This window comes from Schistocerca americana, chromosome 7, assembly GCF_021461395.2.
Source record: "Schistocerca americana isolate TAMUIC-IGC-003095 chromosome 7, iqSchAmer2.1, whole genome shotgun sequence".
NCBI classification, from domain to species: Eukaryota; Metazoa; Arthropoda; class Insecta; order Orthoptera; family Acrididae; genus Schistocerca; species Schistocerca americana.
Window position 1 is genome coordinate 348,035,424 of NC_060125.1, and position 24,369 is coordinate 348,059,792.

At 44.9% G+C, this 24,369-nt stretch overlaps 1 protein-coding gene across 2 annotated transcripts in view; it reads right to left on the bottom strand.

Moving 5' to 3' along the window:
• The window catches only part of LOC124622283 (tyrosine-protein phosphatase non-receptor type 9), a 774,832-nt gene that overhangs the window by 364,443 nt on the left and 386,020 nt on the right, over positions 1–24,369 (bottom strand). For both annotated transcript variants that reach the window (XM_047147950.1, XM_047147951.1), the window contains exon 4: positions 23,214–23,354. In XM_047147950.1, the coding sequence (XP_047003906.1) occupies positions 23,214–23,354 (141 nt within the window). The remainder of the gene's footprint in view (positions 1–23,213; positions 23,355–24,369) is intronic.

Here is a 24,369-nt window from a genome sequence, read left to right on the forward strand (position 1 = left end):
GCCTGCTCGGTGTCGGCGGATGAATACGATATTGCAATGCCTGTGTCATTCTGAATTACGATGCAATGTTCCTCCAGACATGCATGCAAGGCCAAAGAAACTTTGCATCGTAATTCAGAATGACACAGGCACTGAAATATCGTAATTATCAATTTCGTTTTTCGATGAGTGTTTGGTGTGGCATTATCGGTAACATGTCGACAGTTCTAGTTATTTTGAGGAGTGAATGATGGGACCGAATTACTTGCATTGTTTTGCAAAATTCGTTTGTTGAGCAACCAGAGGACGTTCCGCTGGCGACGCAGACTGTAACATACTTCTATCATGACAAAGCCCCTCCTCATTTTATCAGATGTACGAGGGAACATCCCAACAACACTTGCCTAATGGCTGGATTGGTCGTGGTAGTACAATTAACTGGCCGAAGATGTCGCCAGTCGTTTCGCCGTTAGATTTTTGTTGATGCGGCTACATCAAGTCTGACGTGTACAAAATGATCTTCTCAGTCGCATTACGGGCGCTGCCGCCCTCATTACGGAACGTGCAGAGGCACTAAGGACTGACAAGAAACTGAACATGCTCTCCCAAGACTGGACAAACACATTGGCGTTGACGGTGAGCTATTCGAACATTCGTTGTGAACTGTACAACAGCTGTAACGTGACGTGTACGATAACGCTTGGCGGTGAGTGTGTTTAAGAAACGCATTTTTCAATCGATACTTTGTAAAACGCATGTTGTAATGTTTACATACTGCTGTACATGTGTAAACCTGACAATGTACTGAGTAACAAAGCATATAAATGACAATGTACATCAAATGTTTTCTGTCTCGGAAACTATTTGGAATGGGGCATATGTATGTTCATATAAAGTTTTATAGTTCAAATTATCATTCCTGTCATGTCCCTGAACACTGGTAATCGGTCCTGGGGCACCCAGTATACCCACAAATTACCCATATATTTAATCGTGTTATCCTCCTACTAGACTCAATAAGGTGTACAAGTACAAATTCGTTTCTTGCTCTCCGTACTGGTGCTGCATCTTTAAAGGCCAGCAGAACACATTAGAGTAGGTCTTGCAGATCTGTAGCGGTGTGAGGTGGTCGACTGCGCTACCAGAGGCGGTGTGTACGGCCTGCTGCTCGCAGCGGCCCTCAAGCGTTTCCAGGAAACAGCTATTTCGGAGCTGTGAGAGCCTCCACCGGCGTCGTCTTACGATAGAAACCGACATACTTGCTTTTTCGCAACATCGCGGACTACACATCCTGAATCTTCACTGCGGCTCTCTGAGCTTCAGAAAAACACGTCCTCCGCAGCGTTTCCCAACCACTGTGCTGTGTGTTAATGTCGTTCATACTATATCGTCGTATCCCTACAAGAAACTGACTCATTGGATGATTCTACGTACGACGCTGCCGTACCACAGCATATTGGATTACATAAGATTGTTTGTAACCTCGACAAAGTGGAATTTTGGCTTATTACACATTGTCTCGTATAGCATTTCTCAATATTTCTTACAGAGCGACGAGGCACAGTGATTTCGACAGAGAACAGAAATTCTGAAAAGTCAGTCAAGATCGAGATTTTTCGTGATTTCCATAAATCTATTAAGGAGAATGCCGGAGTGGTTCCTCTAGACTAGACACAGCCTATTTGCTTCCTTAACCACGTCCATCCGGAGAATAACTTCCTCTTCTGCTCACCTCGTCGTCTAAAGGTCGTACAACTCTTAGCTTCCTTACGTCTCTTGATATAGAGACAATACAAATAGCTAAACTTGCCAATTAATTAAATTCGCCGAAATGAAATAATAAAGATGTAATGACATGAAGCATTATCAGTGCTAATCGTTGAGAAATCTTGAACCGGCAATGCTACCAACGTGTGGGGAGAAACGAAAATTTGTGCCAGACCTTCTGTCGAACCACGATTTTCGGATTATGGCAAGTAGTCGCTCTCCTTTATGGCACCTTAACGTACCTCCAGGACTGACTAAAGTAATGAGTGACGTTTCCGACCACAAAAATTGAGTGTTCTGTACCTAAACAGCATGACTGGAAAAAGGCACGCGGTGGATGCCATGGCCTTCACCACAGTTCCTGGGATGTTCACTTCGAAGTAACCAGTAGGACAACCTACATCCTGTACTAGATCCGCTCCCCCAGTGGTGTTAAATGGCCGAGCGGTTCTAGTTGGTTGTTTGGGTTGTTTGGGGGAAGAGACCAAAGAGCGAGGTCATCGGTCTCATCGGATTAGGGAAGGACGAGGAAGGAAGTCGGCCGTGCCCTTTCAAAGGAACCACCCCGGCATTTGCCTGGAGCGATTTAGGGAAATCACGGAAAACCTAAATCAGGATGGCCTGACGCGAGATTGAACCGTCGTCCTCCCGAATGTGAGTCCAGTGTGCTAACCACTGCGCTACTTCGCTCGGTGAGCGGTTCTAGGCGCTTCAGTCTGGAACCGCGCGACCGCTACGGTCGCAGGTTCGAATCCTGCCTCGGGCATGGATGTGTGTGATGTCCTTAGGTTAGTTAGGTTTAAGTCGTTCTAAGTTCTAGGGGACTAATGACCTCAGATGTTAAGTCCCATAGTGCTCAGAGCCATTTGAACCATTTTTTGATGTTGATCTCCTTAGGTAGAGCGGTTGGACAAAAATGTGGGAACGCCGCAAGAAATGCGTGCTTAAACGTAAATACAGTAGCAAGCCGAGCCTCCAGGCTGCGCTGTTGTATGTCACCACTAATGCCACCTGTGCAATGTCTTCAATACGTTGAAAAATCAGTCGACGTCAGAAAAGTTTTCTGGTATAGATATGAGTGCATTATGTTAGTGTTGTCCGCAGCTCGTGGTCTAGTGGCTAGCGTTGCTGCCTCTGGATCAGGGGCACCGGGTTCGATTCCAGCTCCGGTTGGGCATTTTTCTCTGCCCGGGGACTGGGTGTTTGTGGTGTCCTCATCACTTCATTACCATCATAATCATTCGTGACAGAGGCTAGATTGGATTGTGTGCAAATTGGACTGTGTAAAAACTGGGACCTTGTTTGGGCGCTGATGGCCGCACAGTTGAGCGTTCCACAAACCAAACATCCCCATTATGTTAGAGTTAAGTGAATTAGAACGTGTGCAAATTGTTGGTGCTCGTTTGGTGGGTGATCTGTAAGCGAGGTAGCCGAAGTGTTCGTTGTTTCAAGAGGCATCTTATCGAACGAAAGATTTGTACCACATACAGCGAAAGCGGAAAACTATCATCCGCCAAGTCACAATGCGGACGGAAGTGTGTGTTGAGTGGTCATGACAAACGGTTACTGAACAGAACTGCGATGGAAAACTACGAAAGTCACTACAAAACTAAATGTCACACTCGCGAAGCCAGTCAGCACCAAAACAACAAAAAGTGAGCTCCTTAAGCTCGGAATTGCAGGGCGAAGTGGAATTCCAAAATCATACATCAGTATTGGAAATGCCCGTAGCAAGAAAACGGGGCGCAGAAGAAATAAAACCTGCACTGTCTACATCTACATCTACATTTATAGTAGGCAAGCCACCCAAAGGTGGCACTTTAGGTGCCACTGTCATTACCTCCCTTTCCTGTCCCAGTCGCGTATGGTTCGCGGGAAGAACGACTGCCGGAAAGCCTCCGTGCGCGCTCGAACCTCTCTAATTTTACATTCGTGATCTCCTCGGGAGGTATAAGTAGGGGGAAGCAATATATTCGATACCTCATCCGGAAACACACCCTCTCGATACCTACACCGCGATGCAGAGCGCCTCTCTTGCAGAGTATGCCACTTGAGTTTGCTAAACATCTCCGTAACGCTATCACGGTTACCAAATAACCCGGTGACGAAACGCGCCGCTCTTCTTTGGATCTTCTCTATCTCCTCCGTCAACCCGATCTGGTACGGATTCCACACTGATGAGCAATACTCAAGTGTAGGCCGAACGAGCGTTTTGTAAGCCACCTCCTTTGTTGATGGACTACATTTTCTAAGGACTCTCCCACTGAATCTCAACCTGGCTCCCGCCTTACAACAATTAATTTTATATGATCATTCCACTTCAAATCGTTTGTACGCATATTCCCAGATATTTTACGGAAGTAACTGTTACCAGTGTTTGTTCCGCTATCATATAATCATACAATAAAGGATCCTTCTTTCTATGTATTCGCAATACATTACATTTGTCTATGTTAAGGGTCAGTTGCCACTCCCTGCACCAAGTGCCTACCCGCTGCAGGTCTTCCTGCATTTCGCTACAATTTTCTAATGCTGCAACTTCTCTGTATACTACAGCATCATCCGCGAAAAGCCGCATGGAACTTCCGACACTATCTATTAGGTCATTTATATATATTGTGAAAAGCAGTGGTCCCATAACACTCCCCTGTGGTACGCGAGAGGTTGCTTTAACGTCTGTCGACGTCTCTCCATTGAGAACAACAAAAATGGTTCAAATGGCTCTGAGCACTATGGGACTCAACTGCTGTGGTCATAAGTCCCCTAGAACTTAGAACTACTTAAACCTAACTAACCTAAGGACAGCACACAACACCCAGCCATCACGAGGCAGAGAAAATCCCTGACCCCGCCGGGAATCGAACCCGGGAACCCGGGCGTGGGAAGCGAGAACGCTACCGCACGACCACGAGATGCGGGCATATTGAGAACAACATGCTGTGTTCTGTTTGCTAAAAACTCTTCAATCCAGCCACAAAGCTGGTCTGATATTCTGTAGGCTCTTACTTTGTTTATCAGGCGACAGTGCGGAACTGTATCGAACGCCTTCCGGAAGTCAAAGAAAATGGCACCTATCTGGGAGCCTGTATCTAATATTTTCTGGGTCTCATGAACAAATAAATCGAGTTGGGTCTCACACGACCGCTGTTTCCGGAATCCATGTTGATTCCTACAGAGTAGATACTGGGTTTCCAGAAATGACATGGAGCAATGGAAGAAAGTCATTTGGTTGAATGAATCTTGTTTCATATCGTTTCCAACTTCTGGCACTGTTTATCTCCCGAGAGCCAAAATGACGATTTGGACAGCCATATCGTGGTATTCCTTGGGATCCACCATTTCTCTGCATATTTTTGTGCACCCCCTGGACATCTACATACATATTCCGCAAACCATCATACCTCGTACCACTACACATTCTTCCTTTCTCTGTTCGTCTCACAAATGAAAAAAAAGAAAAAAATCTACGCCTCCGTACGAGCGCCAGTTTTTTTTACCTTGACTTCGAGGTCCTGAGGCGAGGAGTACGTTCGTGGCAGTAGAATCTTGCTGCAAACAGCCGCAAATACCAGTTCTCTGCCTTGTCTCAATAGTTTTTCGCGGAAAGAACTTCGTCTTCCCTCCACGAATTCCCATTTCAGTTCACGTAGCATTTCTGTAAAACTCGCGATTTGATCGAACCTACCGGTAGCAGATCTAGCAGACTGCCTCTGAACTGTTCCGACGTCTTCCCCTGATGCGACCTGTTGAAGATCTCAAACACTGAATCAGAACTCATGAATATGTCGCACAAATATCCTGTTCCTTCATATACCAATTACCTTTTTCCAAGCCGGCCGGAGTGGCCGAGAGGTTCTAGGCGCTTCAGTCCGAAACTGCACTGCTGCTACGGTCGCAGGTTCGAATTCAGCCTCGGACATGGATGTGTGAGAGTTCCTTATATTAGTTAGGTTTAAGAGGTCTAAGTCTAGGGGACTGATGACCTCAAATGTTAAGTCCCATAGTGCTTAGAGCCATTTCAACCATTTTTGAACCTTTTTCCAGAATTCTGCTAATAAACAAAAGTCGACAATTCGCCTTCTCTGCAACCGACCTTATGCGCAGTTTCCATTTCATATCGCTTTGCAGCATTACGCATACATGTTTAATCGACATGACTAAGTCAAGAAGTATATTCCTAATACTGTATTCGAACAGTACAGGATTCTTTGTCCTATTCATCTGCATTAACTTACATTTTCCTATATTTAGAGCTACCTGTCATTCATCAGACCAACTAGAAATGTTATCTAAATCATCCTGTACCTTCTACAATCACTCAAAAACTACACTTCACCACACATTACAATGTCGTACGCCGGCCGGTGTGGCCGAGCGGATCTAGGCGCTTCAGTCTGGAACCGCGCGACCGCAACGGTCGCAGGTTCGAATCCTGCCTCGGGCATGGATGTGTGTGATGTCCTTAGGTTAGTTAGGTTTTAGTAGTTCTAGGGGACTGATGACCTCAGATGTTAAGTCCCACAGTGCTCAGAGCCATTTGAGCCATTTTACAATGTCATCAACAAACAGTCGCCGATTGTTGTTCACTTCAACCGTCAGATCATGTATGTACACAGACAACAGAATCAAGCCTATTACACTTCCCCACAGCACTGCGGACTATATCCCAGTGTCTGGTGAAGAGTTGCCGTCCAGAACAACGTAGTGGGTTCTATTACTTGAAAAGATTTTAGCCGCTCATGAATCTGAGATCCTAAGCCGTATGCCCTGACTTTTGTTAAGTCTGCACTGTGTCGAGCGCTTCCTGGAAATCTAGGAATATGGAATGTGCCTATTGCCCTTCATCCATAGTACTAAGGATATCGTGCGACTAAACGACAAGCTGAGGTTCACACTAATGATGTTTCCTAAATCCAAGCTGATTTGTGGACAAAAGCTCTTTTGTCTTATAACAATTTATTGTATTCGAGCTTGCCGTATGTTTGAGATGTTCAGATGTGTGTGCAATCTTATGGGACTTAACTGCTAAGGTCATCAGTCCCTAAGCTTACACACTACTTAACCTAAACTATCCTAAGGAGAAACACACCCACCCATGCGCGAGGGAGGACTCGAACCTCTGCCAGCACCAGCCGCACAGTCCATGACTGCAGCGCCAGACCGCGCGGCTAATCCCGCGCGGTGCCATATGTTTAAGAATTCTGCAACAACCCGACTTTAAGGATATTGGTCTTTAATTTTGTAAGACCACTCGTTTATCCTTCTTACACAGTATATGGGGATCACCTGCGCTTTTTGCAGTCGGTTTGGACTTTGCTCTACTCGAGAGATTGGCGATAAATGCGACCTGAGAAAGGAGCCAGCGCTGAAACGCACTCTCTGTAGAACCGAACCGAGATTCTGTCCAGACATGGCGACGTAAAGGCTTACATCTCTTTCAGTTGCTTCTCAACTCCGGCAATGTCTGCTTCTCTATCCCACATACGTAAGTCAGTGCGACCGTCAAACAATGGTATGGCTGCACAGTCCTCCTCCAGGCGCCCGTTCACATCCCGGCTGGTCCGCCGACCCACTCGTCTATCCGTCTGACTGTGTGTGCACACAGGGGACCACTTCCCAGATCCCACCTGCCTACAGTTTTTCGAAAACTCTTAATTGTCTCCCATTGCGAAGCATAAGTTTGAAATTTGATTCAAAGATGCCTCTGTAATGGTGCAAAAGCGTGGCGTCGTCCAACGTCACCCTCGAGCTCCGTACTGCTTCAGGCAGAAGGTGTCGACACAGGCGAAAAACAGTACAGCTTTGAAGTTTATGTGAGGTGTAAGCTGGATTAATGACGTCACATTGACAGCAAACTTGACCACAATTACACCATTACACCCAACGCCACTGTGAACGCGTCACCACACGATGTGACAATTGTCACCCCCCCCCCCCCCCCCTACACTCACTCCCTCTTACTGATATTTCAGCCCTCGTTTCGACGCCTCTGCAATGGAGGCAAGCATCGCAACGCCCAGCGTTAAAATCATGCTGTTTTATCATGGATTCCTACATCTACATCTACATGATTACTCTGCAATTCACATTTAAGTCTTGCCAGAGGGTTCATCGAACCACAATCATACTATCTCCCTACCATTCCACTACCGAACAGCACGCGGGAAAAACGAACAACTAAACCTTTCTGTTCGACCTCTGATTTCTCTTATTTTATTTTGATGACCATTCCTACCTATGTAGGTTGGGCTCAACAAAATATTTTCGCATTCGGAAGAGAAAGTTGGTGACTGAAATTTCGTAAACAGAACTCGCCGCGACGAAAAACGTCTTTGCTTTAATGACTTCCATCCCAACTCGCGTATCATATCTGCCACACTCTCCCCTATTACGTGATAATACAAAACGAGCTGCCCTTTCTTGTACCCTTTCGATTTCCTCCGTCAATCCCACCTGGTAAGGATCCCACACCGCGCAGCAATATTCTAACAGAGGACGAACGAGTGTAGTGTAAGCTGTGTCTTTAGTGGACTTGTTACATCTTCTAAGTGTCCTGCCAATGAAACGCCACCTTTGGCTCACCTTCCCCACAATATTATCTATGTGATCTTTCCAACTGAAGTTGTTCGTAATTTTTACACCCAGGTACTTAGTTGAATTGACAGCCTTGAGAATTGTACTATTTATCGAGTAATCGAATTCCAACAGATTTCTTTTGGAACTCATGTGGATCACCTCACACTCTTCGTTGTTTAGCGTCAACTGTCACCTGCCACACCATACAGCAATCTTTTCTTAATCGCTTTGCAACTGATACTGGTCTTCGGATGACCTTACTAGACGGTAAATTACAGCATCATCTGCGAACAACCTAAGAGAACTGCTCAGATTGTCACCCAGGTCATTTATATAGATCAGGAACAGCAGAGGTCTCAAGACGCTTCCTTGGGGAACACCTGATATCACTTCAGTTTTACTCGATGATTTGCCGTCTATTACTACGAACTGCGACCTTCCTGAAAGGAAATCACGAATCCAGTCGCACAACTGAGACGATACCCCATAGGCCCACAGCTTGATTAGAAGTCGCTTGTGAGCAACGGTGTCAAAAGCTTTCCGGAAATCTAGAAATACGGAATCAACTTGAGATCCCCTGTCGATAGCGGCCAGGAAAACATTGCCGAGGAAAACATTCCAGATACACCGCCGCTCAGAATCGGCAAAAAGGGGCCGCAGGGTGTGGCATAAAGGGCACAGATGAAACCATTCCTTTCCCTGGGGAGTTGATTCCCACACATTTCGCGGTCGAAAACGACAGTTCACAGTGCGATGAGCAACTGTGATACGTCGCCCTCCACGAACATTATCGTCAATGTGGGCCTCAAGCAAAGGAGTTGACATTTCAATTGGCCGGCTAGTTTGTTACTCGTTAGTCACTGAGATTCGACCGTTTTTGAACGGTTCTGTCCACCTGTAAAAATCCCTACCTTCATACAACTTTCACTATTGCATAAAATCATTCCAGAAAAGATTTTAACCGTGTTTTCACCTTCACAAAGGAAAAAAAATTGGTCACTGAAGTTGTTTAACTATTGTGTAAACTTGAAGCGGGAGACACCATTGTTAAATGAAATATTTAGGTTGTAAACAAAACACATTTATACGTCAGCTGTTCTCAGTTCATCCCAGTGATGCCAACCTGAAGTCATGAAAATACTAAATTCATCTATACAAACTGTTCCATTTCTTCATCAGTTTGTCTCTTTAATTATTCAATGTCCCTCATATTCTTCTTCTTCTTTCGAATGGGCCAGCTAAGGACCATGATATCCAACTTTTCAGCCTGGGCAGCGACTTCATGCTTGCCGCGCGGGATTAGCCGAGCGGTCTCGGGCGCTGAAGTCATGACTGTGCGTCTGGTCCCGGCGGAGGTTCGAGTCCTCCCTCGGGCATGGGTGTGTGTGTTTGTCCTTAGGATAATTTAGGTTAAGTAGTGTTTAAGCTTAGGGACTGATGACCTTAGCAGTTACGTCCCATAAGATTTCACACACATTACATTACATTACTTGATGTTTGCCCATTAATCTCTCATTCTCTGGCTATGTTTCTCCTTTCTCTTCAAATGGCTCTGAGCACTATGGGACTTAACATCTGAGGTCATCACTCCCCTAGAACTTAGAACTAGTTAAACCTAACTAACCTAAGGACATCACATCCATGCTCTAGGCAGGATTCGAACCTGCGACCGTAGCGGTCGCGCCGTTCCAGACTGTAGCGCCTAGAACCGCTCGGCCACTAAGCCCGGGTCTCCTTTCTCTCCTTTGTCCAAATGACGCCTGTCTTCTTTAGGAGTGATCTGTCCTGTAACCTCTTTTCTTTTAGTATCCTTCTGAGAAGTGCTCGGTTTCTAATGTCACTTTCAGTTATGTTCAGTTCCTGGATGTCTTTCTTGTGTTCTGTCAGCCATGGTGTCACGGTCTTCCTGCTCTTCCAGTAGTTGAGAAGTCGGTTGGTCAGTCTTGTTTGGTCCATCCTTGTGATATGTCCGTAGAAAGCGAGACGTCTTTTCCTGGCTGCATATGTTATTTTCTCATTATGATTGTACAGCTCCTGGTTTGATTGTTTTCTGTAATCACCATCTGTTTTGATCGGTCCCAGAATTTTTCTCAGGATCTTCCTCTCCTGAATCTCTAGTTTATCTGTCAAGCCATTCCTGTTCAGATTCAAGCATTCTGAGGCATATAGGGCCTCAGGGCGGTTAACTGTTCGGTAGTGTTTTAGTTTGGAATTGCGAGATGGGCACTTGTTATTATAGATGTTCTTGGTTAATCGATATGCTAATTGTAACTTATTAACCCGAGTTGTTAGTGCCTTTCCTTCTGATAGATTAGTTTCCAATCAATCTCCTAGACACTTGAATCTGTCAACTTTCTCAATTTGACCTTGTTCCAGCTGCAGTTCATTGGGAGTATCACTGATGTTCGTGAGGCATTTTGTATTTTAGTCGGCCGGAGTGGCCGAGCGGTTCTAGGCGCTTCAGTCTGGAGCCGCGTGACCGCTGCGGTCGCAGGTTCGAATCCTGCCTCGGGCATGGATGTGTGTGATGTCCTTAGGATAGTTAGGTTTAAGTGGTTCTAAGTTCTAGGGAACATGACCTCAGATGTTAAGTCCCATAGTGCTCAGAGCCATTTGAACCATTTTTTTGTCTTTTCTAGTGACAACTGAAGTCCTGCCTTGGCAGCCTGGAGTTTGAGCATATTAAGATGCTTTACTGCTACCTCCACTGAGCTTCTTGTAAGTGCCAGACCATCTGCGAAAGCTAGACAGTCTACTACTATAATCTGTTCGTCATAAAAACCTGATTTAAACATTGCACTACGTATTCTTTCGCGTTTGCTGGAACTTCATTGGATTTCCGTTTCACGTGGGACTACAGCCAAGCTGTCTCGAGAACAGTCAAGTACGATAATAAGGGTACGTTTTGTGCTGTCCGTTGGCGCACATCGACTTAGCGATAATACGGGACAAAAGCTTTACCGGCGCATTTAGCTTGGACAGCACTGGTCGGTCAGCTGGTACAGCTAGCCTGCAGTGGCGTGGCCAGCTGCAGTTCACACGTAAAAAGAGCAAAGCAGAGGAGCAATACAGCTTCGAATGTCATTTAACTTTTAGGCAGAATGAAATAATACACTGCAAATCTCCCACAACACGCTCCTTAGACGAGTAGACGAGACCGGCAATACATAGTTTTTAGCTAACGTACTATCGTAATTAAATACAAGAATGATAAAAATTCCTGACTTAACCACAGGGTAATTTTTCTGCTTAAGCTGTGTGTAACGTAAGAGAGTATTGAAAGATTTCACTATATAGTTAAATATTGCAACCACTGTTAAGTATTACTTACATTCATTCAGTCGTCTGGTAATCTCTTAGCTCCTTCCTTATCCGAATCCGAGAAATACATTTCAGTTCTGGAAGTGTCACCTGCTACGTTGATAACGAGCCTATCAACAACAGAATCCGCGCAGCCAACTAGGCGCCGCATTTTCTCTTCTTCTTTTGTGACGAGCCGTTCTATGTCCCGCCAGCTTTCGGCAGTGACGTGTGAAAAAGCTGCGTGCGTTAGTTCCAGTTCGTCTGGCAGCCTAACAGCCTTGTTACTCCTCGGGCCAAATCCCCAGCTTAGCTCCAGACCAGTTCTGTTGGGTTCATATTGCAATGGTACAATAGCAAATGTAAAAATGCAGCATTTGTATGATGTGCTCGATGCTGTGAAAAAGATTCTTTTTCATGTTTCTACGATACTTATCTACCTCTGCGGGTATAAAACGATGGATATAGTCCAAATAAAGAGGACTTGGTTTTTCATTTTTGCCTTAAAAATTAAATGGTTATGTTTTCTTAATTTAAACCACTTTTATGAACAGTCTTTCATAAAACATCGATAATTAAGAATTTGTATTTGAAATGGAAACAGGAATTTCGCGTCCAATATGTATTTAGAAACAAGAAGACGTGCATTATTCATAAAAAAAAAAAAACGGTGACAAGTTTTATAATTACGTGATGTAGGTATTTCAAATTGAACGAGAAAAAAATACCTGTGAAATTTTAACCACCGCACGAGTTAACTGCATGGTTCATATTCCATTACGATACCGAATGTACTACACGTTGAATAACGGTATCTTAATCAGCTGCATTATATACAACTCTGGGAAAACTTCAAAGCCGATTATCTCCGTTAATTTACGAAAAACATTAAGAATAGCCTATTTCTCGGTACTTTTTAACCGTGTTCCACACGCGTGTTTCACTACGGAACAGAAAGCAGCCTCAGCCATTTTTATATTGCGCATTAACAGCACATAAATCAGAGCAAAACGCTGCAGAGGCTGCGACTGTACACGATTTTTGAAATAGAAACTACGCAACTAAAGCGTGATTAAGGAAAACGCTGATGGCTGTTAATACAATTGAATAGCTTGAAGTTTCATTTAACGTATCTTAGTAATAAGATATCTAATACATAATTAGGACCTACTTCCAAGAGCGTAACAACACCAGTGTACGTGTGCTACGGCTTCTCACCAATCATCGCGTTTGAGTTTGTTTACATCAGGTTTATTCTTATGATAAACGGATTATAGTCCCTTTCGTTTGTGTCGCAGGTAAACACCGCTCGGTATATTTTGTACTTCCATTTCTTTTCGCCACTCTCTGACCATCTTGTCCAGTGCACAGTTGAAGAGAAGTGTGGCCTCGATAGTTACGATGCCACAACGTAGGTGCACGCTCTCGTAAGTTGGCACTACGGGAGAAGACTACGCCGACCGTAGCGCCCTCTAGCCGACGCTGTGGAGCTCAGGGAGTGCCGTCATTTCATCAAGAGCAGACGACCTGGAAATATCGCTTCTACTACCGGGTGGGCTAGCTTGCTTTTGAAACTTTGTATTAGTTACGTTCGGTTAAAGTTTGTACAGCAACGAGTATTTGTTAGTTTTGAGATTATACACAACAGTCATCCTAACTTCACAGGATTAGACATGGACTATGGCTTCACACCTACGTGCTCATCCTAGCCAAAGTTATGCATGCATTTGATATTTACTTGTATTTTTGACTCTGTTAAAAGTGTTAAAGTTACATGCAGTACAAAAGTGCTTCATCTCTCCTGCTCCTACTCGCTTCCTTCACTCTCGGCCTATATTATAGAAGCAGTTCACATGAGCAGACCCACGCACCGCCTGTCCAGGCGGGATACAAAAGGAAGAGGTGAAAGTCCATCTCCCTGTCTAACTCCTGTCTTTACCTCAAAGCTTTCTAAAAGTGTTCCCCTGAACTTTACTCGTGATCTAGTGTTACTCAGCGTCCTTTGGATAAGGCTATCGGTTTTCTGGTCCACGTCCATTTCCTGCAAAATTCTCATTTTAGTATGTCTGTCGATTGAATCGTATCCTTTCTTGAAGTCAACGAAAGTAATTAAGTACTGTTTATTCGCTAGTTTAATTTGACTTAATACTGACTTCAAGTTATAGGATCTGTTCAGCACAAGAACGTCATTTTCTAAAACCACCCCGAGGATATCCAAGTGTTGGGTCCAATTGAGGTTCAGCTCTGTTCAGTAATGCCTTAGATAATATCTTATATACGACTGGTATCAATGAGTCCCCTCTACAATTGTTGATGTCAGTCAAATCACCCTTCTTGGGTAGGGGGTGGATCAGAGCCGATGTCCAGTCATCTGGTCACTTCTCAGTATTCCGAATCTTCCGTAGGATCTCGCTCAACTTGCTAATTGCTTTGTCCCCAGCCTGCTTCTACAGCTCTGCAACTATAGCGTCTTCTCCTGGTGCTCTGTTATTCTTCAGGGACTGAATGATGTTTTTCACTTCTTCTGTTGGAGGGTGAGAGTTTGGTTGTCTGGGACTGCCCTGATAGATAAAGGTGGTTATAGGGGCCTCACAGTTGAGGAGATTATCAAAATATTTGGCCAATACCCGGCAGTTGTCTTTGTCATTATAGGCTATGTTTCCATCTGGTCCTCGGAAGTGTAAACTGGGTGGGGCATGGCTTCTAAGGTCTCGCTTGAAAGTTTGGTAAAAGTTTCTAGTGTTATTCTTCTTGAAATCTTCATCTAACTGAGTCAATTGGTCCTGAGTACACTGACGTTTAACCTGCCGGTTGGTTTTGGCAATTAGCCGACGCTGTTCTATCAGATTCTCCTTATTTGCTTCGGACTTCTGCGAGCTCCAATTTAGCCAAGCTGCTTGTCTCTTTGCGATCGCTTGGTCGCAGGTATTTGTCCATTACTCATATTTCTTCTGTTTCTTTAGTGGGGCGACTTCTGTTGCGGCTTTTATTAATTTGTCCCTTAGTTGGTCGCAGTTATTGCATTCATGATTTAGTGTTTGCATTCTCTCTGTAAGCATATTGCAGGTTTTCAGTTTTTCCAAGTCTAACTTGGTAAGTTTGGGAGTTTGAGACTTTCTTGTATTCCTAGGTAGAAATAGGAACTTTATTTTTGAGAGGTAGTGGTCTGAGCCCACACACATTTTGGACTTCTCTACAGGACTTTCTTCAAATGACCACATGATCTATTTCAAACTCTCCTAGGAGTTGATTGGGTGAAGTCCATGTCTTCTGGTTTCTTGGTAGATGCTTAAAGGCCGTTGATTTCATTACTAGGTAAAATGCTTTACAGAGTCCCACAAGTCGTTCTCCATTTCTGTTAGTGCGCATGTGAGCTGGGTATTCTCCCACTATATATTTATACTTCTGCTCTTTCGCTAACTGGGCGTTAAAATCGCCCAATAATATGACTGTATTCCGATCTGGGATCTTGCCGATAGTGTCCTCGAGATCTTTCCAAAATTGGTCTGTGCCTTCAGGGTCTTTCTTGTTGTTCTGGTTAATAGGTGCATGTACATTCACAGTGGTGTAGACCTTACGGGAGCATCAAAATTTTAATAGAGACACTCCACTATTAGGTGAATGGAAGACGATAACGGAATCAAGATTTTTCTTAATAGCAATGAATCCAGTTACCAGATGAGGGACGTTCTTCATCTTCCAATGTCTCAGTTTGGCCCTGAAGATTCGATAGCCCTGAGATTCAAAGGCATGTTCATCTGTATATCTGGTCTCTTGTACCGCTGTGATAAGAATCTTGTGTTGTGTCAGAGTGCCTGTGGGTGTTGCGAGCTGTCCTTAGGTAAGTTAGGTTTAAGTAGTTCTAAGTTCTAGGGGACTGATGACCACAGATGTTAAATCCCATAGTGCTCAGAGCCATTTGAACCATTTTTCAGAGTGTCTGTCAGATGCTTCAACTTGCCCATTTTGAGTGAGGTGTTTACGTCCAGCGTGACGAAATAGTTGCATTGTTTATGTCGTATCTTGTTTCTAGAGGTTTCAGGATGCTCCCACTCAAATGGCTCAAATAGCTCTGAGAACTATGTCACTTAACATCTGAGGTCATCAGCCTCCTAGAACTTAGACTACTTAAACCTAACTAACCTAAGGACATCACACACATGCATGCCCGAGGCAGGATTCGAACCTGCGACCGTAGCGGTCGCGCGGTTCCAGACAGAAGTGTGGGCTCCCCAGAATCCAAAGGCCCACTAACGTCGTCCGAGGCAACGGTGGATTGAGTACCACCTGGGTTAATTACATCCGTATGTTTGTCTTCCATGTTTTCATTGAAAATGTTGTTGGGTGGATTAGGATGGTTACGGCCTAATCGTGTTACTACCGATGTTGAAGCTCCGGTAGGTTTTCAGGGTTTACTCCCATAAATTAGTTGCCTTCCCAGGCTATGGAGACCAACCTTACCCTTGTGGTTCTTCCGCCTTCCTTGCCGTTGACATCGCATCAACCATCTTCATCCGCCTTGGGATCCGTTTACCAGTTTTCACCTGTACCCTAGGCAGGAGCTCTGACAGGGTGCTATCAGCCGGGCCAGCTGAACCCCGGTTTTTCTACGAGGTGTTACACCTACCGCTCCTCCTTCCTCATCGCTTGTAAGATGAGGCCCCGGACTTGCGACCGGTATAGCGGAGTCCCTCATATTATTATTATTATTATTATTATTATTATTATTACTGGGTCCGCAGCTCGTGGTCTTGCGGTAGCGTTCTCGCTTCCCACGCACGGGGTCCCGGGTTCGATTCACGGCGGGGTCAGGGATTTTTCCTGCCTCGAGATGACCGGGTGTTGTTGTGTCGTCTTCATCATCATCATTCATCCACATTACGGTCGGAGGAAGGCAATGGCAAACCACCTCCGGTAGGACCTTGCCTAGTAAGCGGTACGGGTCTCTCGCATCGTCCCCTACGCTCCTCGGAGTATGGGACCTCATCATCATCACTATTATTGGCTGTATTTTGTAATATTTTTTGGTGGGTGTACCTGGTCTGATGTAAGAGAGGGCCTTAAGACCTCATCTGGTGAGGCTGAATAAACAACAAGTTTCAGACGGCACTGGAATGGTACTTCGACTGTCGCGGCGTATTCGTATCTCACAAGGGAACATCCCTATCGCACCCCCCTCAGATTTAGTTATAAGTTGGCACAGTGGATAGGCCTTGAAAAACTGAACACAGATCGATCGAGAAAACAGGAAGAAGTTGTGTGGAACTATGAAAAAATAAGCAAAATATACAAACTGGGTCGTCCATGTGTAATATAGGCAATATTAAGGGCAGTATGAGACGAGGAGCGCCGTGGTCCCGTGGTTAGTGTGAACAGCTGCAGAACGAGAGGTATTCAGTTCAAATCTTCCTCGACCGAAAATTTTAACTTTTTATTTTCAATTTATGTGAAAAACTCTTATGTTTCCATCACTTTTTTTGGAGTGATTATTACATCCACAAGAAAACCTAAATCGGGCAAGGTAGAAGAATCTTTTCACCCATTCGCCAAGTGTACTAGTTAGGTGGGTCGACAACATATTCCTGTCATGTGACGCACATGCTGTCACCAGAGTCGTATACAAAATATCAGACGTGTTTTCCTGTGGAGGAATCGGTTGACCTATGACCTTGCGATCAAATGTTTTCGGTTCCCATTGGAGAGGCACGTCCTTTCGTCAACTAATCACACGGCTTTGCGGTGCGGTCGCAAAACACAGACACTAAACTTATTACAGTGAACAGAGACGTCAATGAACGAACGGACAGATCATAACTTTGCGGAAATAAAGAAAGCAAAATTTTCAGTCGAGGGCAGATTTGAACCAATGACCTCTCGTTCCGCAGCTGTTCACGCTAACCACGGGACCACGGCGCTCCTCGCCACACATTGCCCTTAATATTGCCTATCTTACGCATGGACGACCCAGTTTGTATATTTTGCTTATTTTTTCATAGTTCCACACAACTTCTTCCTGTTTTCTCGATTGATCTGTGTTCAGTTTTTCAAGGCCTATCCACTGTGCCAACTTATAACTAAATCTGAGGGGGGTGCGATGGGGATGTTCCCTTGTCAGTAACGAATACATACGATATACAGCTGCCACTCATATTTCCAACTGCGGAAGATGGAAACCTATATTGGTCTGGCGCGTTAGCTTTTCGCGGGACGGCCGCGCCGCTCCGGCATGGAAATGACCGGTAGCGCGCTGCTCGGCGTCGAACGTGCTCTTCGACGAGGGGCAGGCAGGGCGGCCGGTTCTGGGAAGGCCGTGCTGGCACGCGACGTCCGCATTTAGTGCAGTTTGTGGAAGCGCAGCTAGTCGGAACCCGCCCGCCTGAGTCACTGGCTCGAGGGACACCTGTGGCACCTTCCACGTACCTGCCGGCCGAGCCGCTGCTCGCGGAATTAGCATCCGGCCGTACCCGCTGCCCCTTCAATAAACCATCCGGCCGACCACCACACTGTGACGAAGCTGAGCCCATTCTCAGAGTGCTTACGATAGGGCTACATCATCGACTAACACACCTGACTCTGTGTTTGCGAGGTGTAGTCGTTTCGTTTTAATTACCACTTCGAAAAAAATCAAGCTCTTACCATGAAAACTGGTGATGGTGTTAGTCCTCTATACAGGGTCGTCCACTCATCGTGACCGGGCCAAATGTCTCACGAAATAAGCGTCAAACGGCAAAACTACAATGAACGAAACTTGTCTAGCTTGAAGGGGGAAACCAGATGCCGCTATATTTAGCCAGCTAGATGGCTCGGCCATAGGTGAAACGGATATCAACTGCGTTTTTTTAAAAATAGGAACCTCCATTTTTATTACATATTCGTACAGTACGTAAAGAAACATGAATGTTTTAGGTGGACCACAGTTTTCGCTTTGTGATAGATGGCGCTGTAATAGTCACAAACATAAATCCGGGGACGGCAGATCCGATGAACGTGCGTGCCAATCCACCAGTCATGAAATATGTTATTCAATACCGCTTCAACCGCACGCGAGCTATGTGCCGGACATCCATAATGTTGGAAGTACATCGCCATTCTCTCATACAGTGAAACATCTTGTAGTAACATCGGTACAACATTACGTAGGAAATCAGCACACACTGCACCATTTACACTGCCATCGATAAAATGGGGGACAATTATCCTTCCTCCCATGATGCCGCACAATACATTAACCCGCCAAGGTCGCTGATGCTCCACTTGTCGTAGCCATCGTGGATTTTCCGTTTCGCAATAGTGCATATTATGCCGGTTTACGTTACCGCTGTTGGTGAATGACGCTTCGTCGCTAAATAGAACGCGTGCAAAAAATCTGTCATCGTCCCGTAACTTCTCTTGTGCCCAGTGGCAGAACTATACACGGCGTTCAAAGTCCAAGACCGACGTTTTTGAGATTGCCGATTCTCGCGCAATTTGTCTGCTACTGATGTGCGGATTAGCCGCGACAGCAGCTGAAACGCCTACTTGGGCATCATCATTTGTTGTACGTCGTGGTGGACGTTTCACATGTGACTGAACACTTCCTGTTTCCTTAAATAACGTAACTGTCAGGCGAAGGGTCCGGACACTTGGATGATGTCGTCCAGGATACCGAGCAGCATACATAGCACACGCCGGTTGGGCATTTTGATCACAACAGCGATACATCAAAACGATATGGACCTTTTCCGCAATTGGTAAACGGTCCATTTTAACACAGGTAATATGTCACGAAGCAAATACCATCCGCACTGGCGGAACGTTAAGTGATACCAATTACTTATATGTCTGTGATTATTACAGCGCCATCTATCACAAAGCGAAAAAAGTGGTCCAACTAAAATATTCATATTTCTTTACGTACTACACGAATATGTAATAAAAAATGGGGGTTCCTATTTTAAAAAACGCAGTTTATATCCGTGTGACCTATGGCAGCGCCATCTAGCGGGCCACATATAACGCCATCTGGTTTCCTCCTTCAAGCTAGACGAGTTTCGTTATTTGTAGTTTTTTCGTTCGATGCTTATTGCGTGAGATATTTGGCCCGCTCACTATCAATAGACCACCCTGTATATTCATCCTTCAATGCTTCACCATATTCCCAACGATGGATGACTTGCCGCAAATCTCGGCAGCAGTAGTCTGTATTTTGGCTGTTAAGAGAAGTCTCATCCAAAAAAATCACCTTGCTGTCATTCCGGAAATGTCTCACACGCAACAGTTTCGTCACCCGAGGAAAGAGGAAAAAGTAATTGGGCGCCATGTCAACAGAGTAGGCGAGCAGACACAAAATCTGACAGCCTAAAGAAGCACATTAATGTGACCACCTTCTGCACTGTGAACCGCTGCGAAGCGTGTAGCAAGAGTGTCAATGAGGTTCTGAAATGTACCGACAGGGATATGGTACCACGCCGACTCCAATGCCATGGCCAGCGGCGCTAGGTTTCTCGGATGAGAATTCATCACGCGAACAACCCGATCTACGTCGTCTCACAGCTTCCCAATTGGGCTTTAATGCGGCGTATTAGGCCAGGGGAGTATAGTAAAAGGATCCTGGGGCTCTTAAAACAACGCACATACACTGCGAGCTGTGTGACACGTTGCATTGTCCTGCTGGTAGATGCCATCGTACCGAGGATAAACAAACTGCATGTAGTGGAGGACATGATCCACTGTGCCTTCCAGAATGACGAGGTCAATCACGGAATGCCACGAAAACATTACCCACAACATAACGCTCCCTCCCGGTTCCAGCGTGTTTGCTCTCAGACGTTTCAAGCCCTACAAGCCAACGGCCATCTGTCCGAGGAGCATATATCGTGATTCGTGTGAAAAGGCCACCTGTGCCACTCAGTGGACGTCCGTTTACGGTCCTGCAGTGAAGATTCCAGCCTTCGTCGCCAATGAGCAGCAATCAGCATGGGTGAACCAAACAGGCGCCTGCTGTGGAGACCTACGTGCAGCAACGGTTGGATGAACGGTCGTTGTGGGGACACTGTTGCTACCCCTTGGTTCATCTGGGCGGTAATTCGCTCAAAACTACCTGTCTATTCGCGCGCACACATCTCTGCAGCCGTAGTTCATCTCTGTCCTCTACTTACCAAAGAATAATCGCCAAACAGCCATATGTTTTCAGCAGTAATTTTATTTTCACGACCAGTTTGATATCTCATTAACGTCATCAGGCCTCTAAGCACTCCCTGTATAGACACTCAGATGTATGAATACTTGCATAACTGCAGCCATAGATGTCTGAATTCCGCGAACTCACTTTTGGAGGTTTTACTTCGATAACTTGATAACAACTCACCACACCTGCAGTCCGCTGCAGCATTCTACCCAGTACCTTATAATCATGATTGTTGTTGTGGTCTTCAGTCTTCAGTCCAGAGACTGATTTGATGCAGCTCTCCATGCTACTCTATCCTGTGCAAGCTTCATCATCTCCCAATACCTATTGCAACCTACATCCTTCTGAATCTGTTTAGTGTATTCATCTCTTGGTCTCCCTCTATGATTTTTACCCTCCACGCTGCCCTCCAATACTAAATTAGTGATCCCTTGATGCCTCAGAATATGTCCTACCAAGCGATCCCTTCTTCTAGTTAAGTTGTGCCACAAATTTCTCTTCTCCCCAATTCTATTCAATACCTCCTCATTAGTTATGTGATCTACCCATCTAATCTTCAGCATTCTTCTGTAGCACCAAACTATTTATCGTCCACGATTCACTTCCATGCATGGCTACACTCCATACAAATTCTTTCAGAAACGACTTCCTGACACTTAAATCTATACTTGATGTTAACAAATTTCTCTTCTTCAGAAACGCTTTCCTTGCCATTGCCAGTCTACATTTTATATCCTCTCTACTTCGACCATCATCACTTATTCTGCTCCCCAAATAGCAAAACTAATTTACTACTTTAAGCGTCTCATTTCCTAATCTAATTTCCTCAGCATCACCCGATTTATTTCGACTACATTCCATTATCCTCGTTTTGCTTTTGTTGATGTTCATCTTATATCCTCCTTTCAACTCACTGTCCATTACGTTCAGCTGCTCTTTAAGGTCCTTTGCTGTTTCTGACAGAATTACAATGTCATCGGCGAACCTCAAAGTTTTTATTTCTTCTCCATGGGTTTTAATTCCTACTCCGATTCTTTCTTTTATTTCCTTTACTGCTTGCTCAATATACAGATTGAATAACATCGGGGATAGGCTACAACCTGTCTCACTCCCTTCCCAACCACTGATTCCCTTTCATACCCCTCGACTCTTATAACTGCCATCTGGTTTCTGTACAAATCGTAAATAACCATGATTAACACGGCCAAAGAATCAACCATCCACGAAGGACTCCCTCTTATTTTATGAATCATTGAACCATTGGCCTGGAACGTAAATTAACACTATATTACATGTTCACTGATCTGCGCATCACGTTGCCATTCTTACCAACAGCTCGCATGACGATTGGGCAATTACGTCAAGAGACAGGACCGTAAAAGCATCTGCCTCAGTTAAGGTAAGCAGTTAGAAGCACAGACACCATTTTTACCACCGGTGTTTGTTGGAAAGCTGGCAGAGTGTTTGTGTAATCAACATCTTATACTGATCACACTGATTTCAGCCACTTTGCAATTTTTATACATGTCCGTATTACTACGTTTTTATTTCGACATGATAAATATACACACACACGTGCAACAATGGCTCTGAGCACTATGGGACTTAATATCTGAGTTCATCAGTCCCCTTGAACTTAGAACTACTTAAACCTAACTAACCTAAGGACATCACACACACATCCATGCCCGAGGCAGGATTCGAACCTGCGACCGTAGCGGTCGCGCGGTTCCAGACTGAAGCGCCTAGAACCGCTCGGCCACACCGGCCGGCCACACACCTGCAGTACTATGAAAAGATATCCAATTGTTTCATTTATTGGCTATCTAGTAAAAGAATTACAAAGCTTGAAGACAGCCAGTGATTCTAGTGATTCTTTACTTCTACGTAAGGAAACGAACCCAACAATATAAAACGCATGTCGTATGGAATCCCCACAGGGTTTGTAGCTTAGAATATTTATGATCATGGGATCTTGAAAAAATTGTTAATGATCTGAATAATTACCAAATAACCTCAAGAGAGATAGTATTCTTCACACGGGGACGACAAAGGAACACAATGGTAGATTACGTAAAAGTGTTTGATACATATATATGATGACGGTACCTGTTGTTTCGGACTTGTCCGAAAGTGTTTGATACGCTGCAACAGCCCGCTGCAGACCAGCAAGACACTGCATCATCCACGATCGCACACACTTTAGTACTACAAGAGTAGTCTATCCTTAGGTCAATATTGGGTTCTTCGTCTTTAGCGTATGATGTTCTTCTCAGAAACTAAGATTTTAATGTCAGAAATTAGAGTGTAAGTACTGTTCGTGCCAACAGTGATCGCTTCGGTAACATCCTTTCAGCTTGCGACAGTAGTAAGTATTCGCGTTCGCGGGCAACGCTTAATACAGCTCGCTTCTGCTGCCTCCTACCTTGAGCAATGTAAGTATTTTCTGGCTGAGGTCGTAGTCGAAGTTGGAATACTTCGAGTCCGACATGTCGTAGATGAAGACTAGGCCGCTTCGTTGCGTGTCGACGCTTTCTAGGGCGACGTCGAGTTGGTACACCACTCCCTGCAAATCAAAGACGGAACTGCTGGAACACACTTATCTGCAACACTGTCACTTACTTAGCTGTCTGATGCAAGTCTATTGAAACAAATAAACACACACATACACACACAGTGTTAAATACATTGCACGTAGACATGATGGAAAAGTAGTTTCAGTCGTCATTAATTTACCTCCCAAAAGCAGCGGCGAGGGTACCCCACCAGCGAGCAGCGATACGTAAATGGAATCGATTAGCAGAACACGCATAATGTACCGCGTGGCAGCACTAGGAGAGACTAAATTGGGTGAACCCTATGGCCTCGCGCACCGGCCCTGAGCGACCTGTTCACATACCGAGTGAAGTACTCCTTTACGCCCACTGTAATACAGTGTTGATTATCTCGCTGTGGACTTGCTTTTCCATTAAGATACAACTGTAATTATTCGTATATTGCTTACGACGGACTTGGCCTCCTTTCTGGAATTCATCGGCTTGCAACTTCCTGCGAGAGGTCGCACATCGCCTGTACCGTAGCGTCCCCGTATGGATAGACATATTAAATAATGTAAAATGTTAAACGCGTCACAGTCAAGAACATTAAGTATGGCAGCACTAGGAGAGACTAAATTGGGTGAACCCTATGGCCTCGCGCACCGGCCCTGAGCGACCTGTTCACATACCGAGTGAAGTACTCCTTTACGCCCACTGTAATACAGTGTTGATTATCTCGCTGTGGACTTGCTTTTCCATTAAGATACAACTGTAATTATTCGTATATTGCTTACGACGGACTTGGCCTCCTTTCTGGAATTCATCGGCTTGCAACTTCCTGCGAGAGGTCGCACATCGCCTGTACCGTAGCGTCCCCGTATGGATAGACATATTAAATAATGTAAAATGTTAAACGCGTCACAGTCAAGAACATTAAGTATGATATCTGATCATTATTTTTAATACGTGTCACGAAGAAAATGCGATAAACGCTGTTTATGTGAGAATAACTCTAAAAGTATTTCAGTTATCTAGACAAAGAAT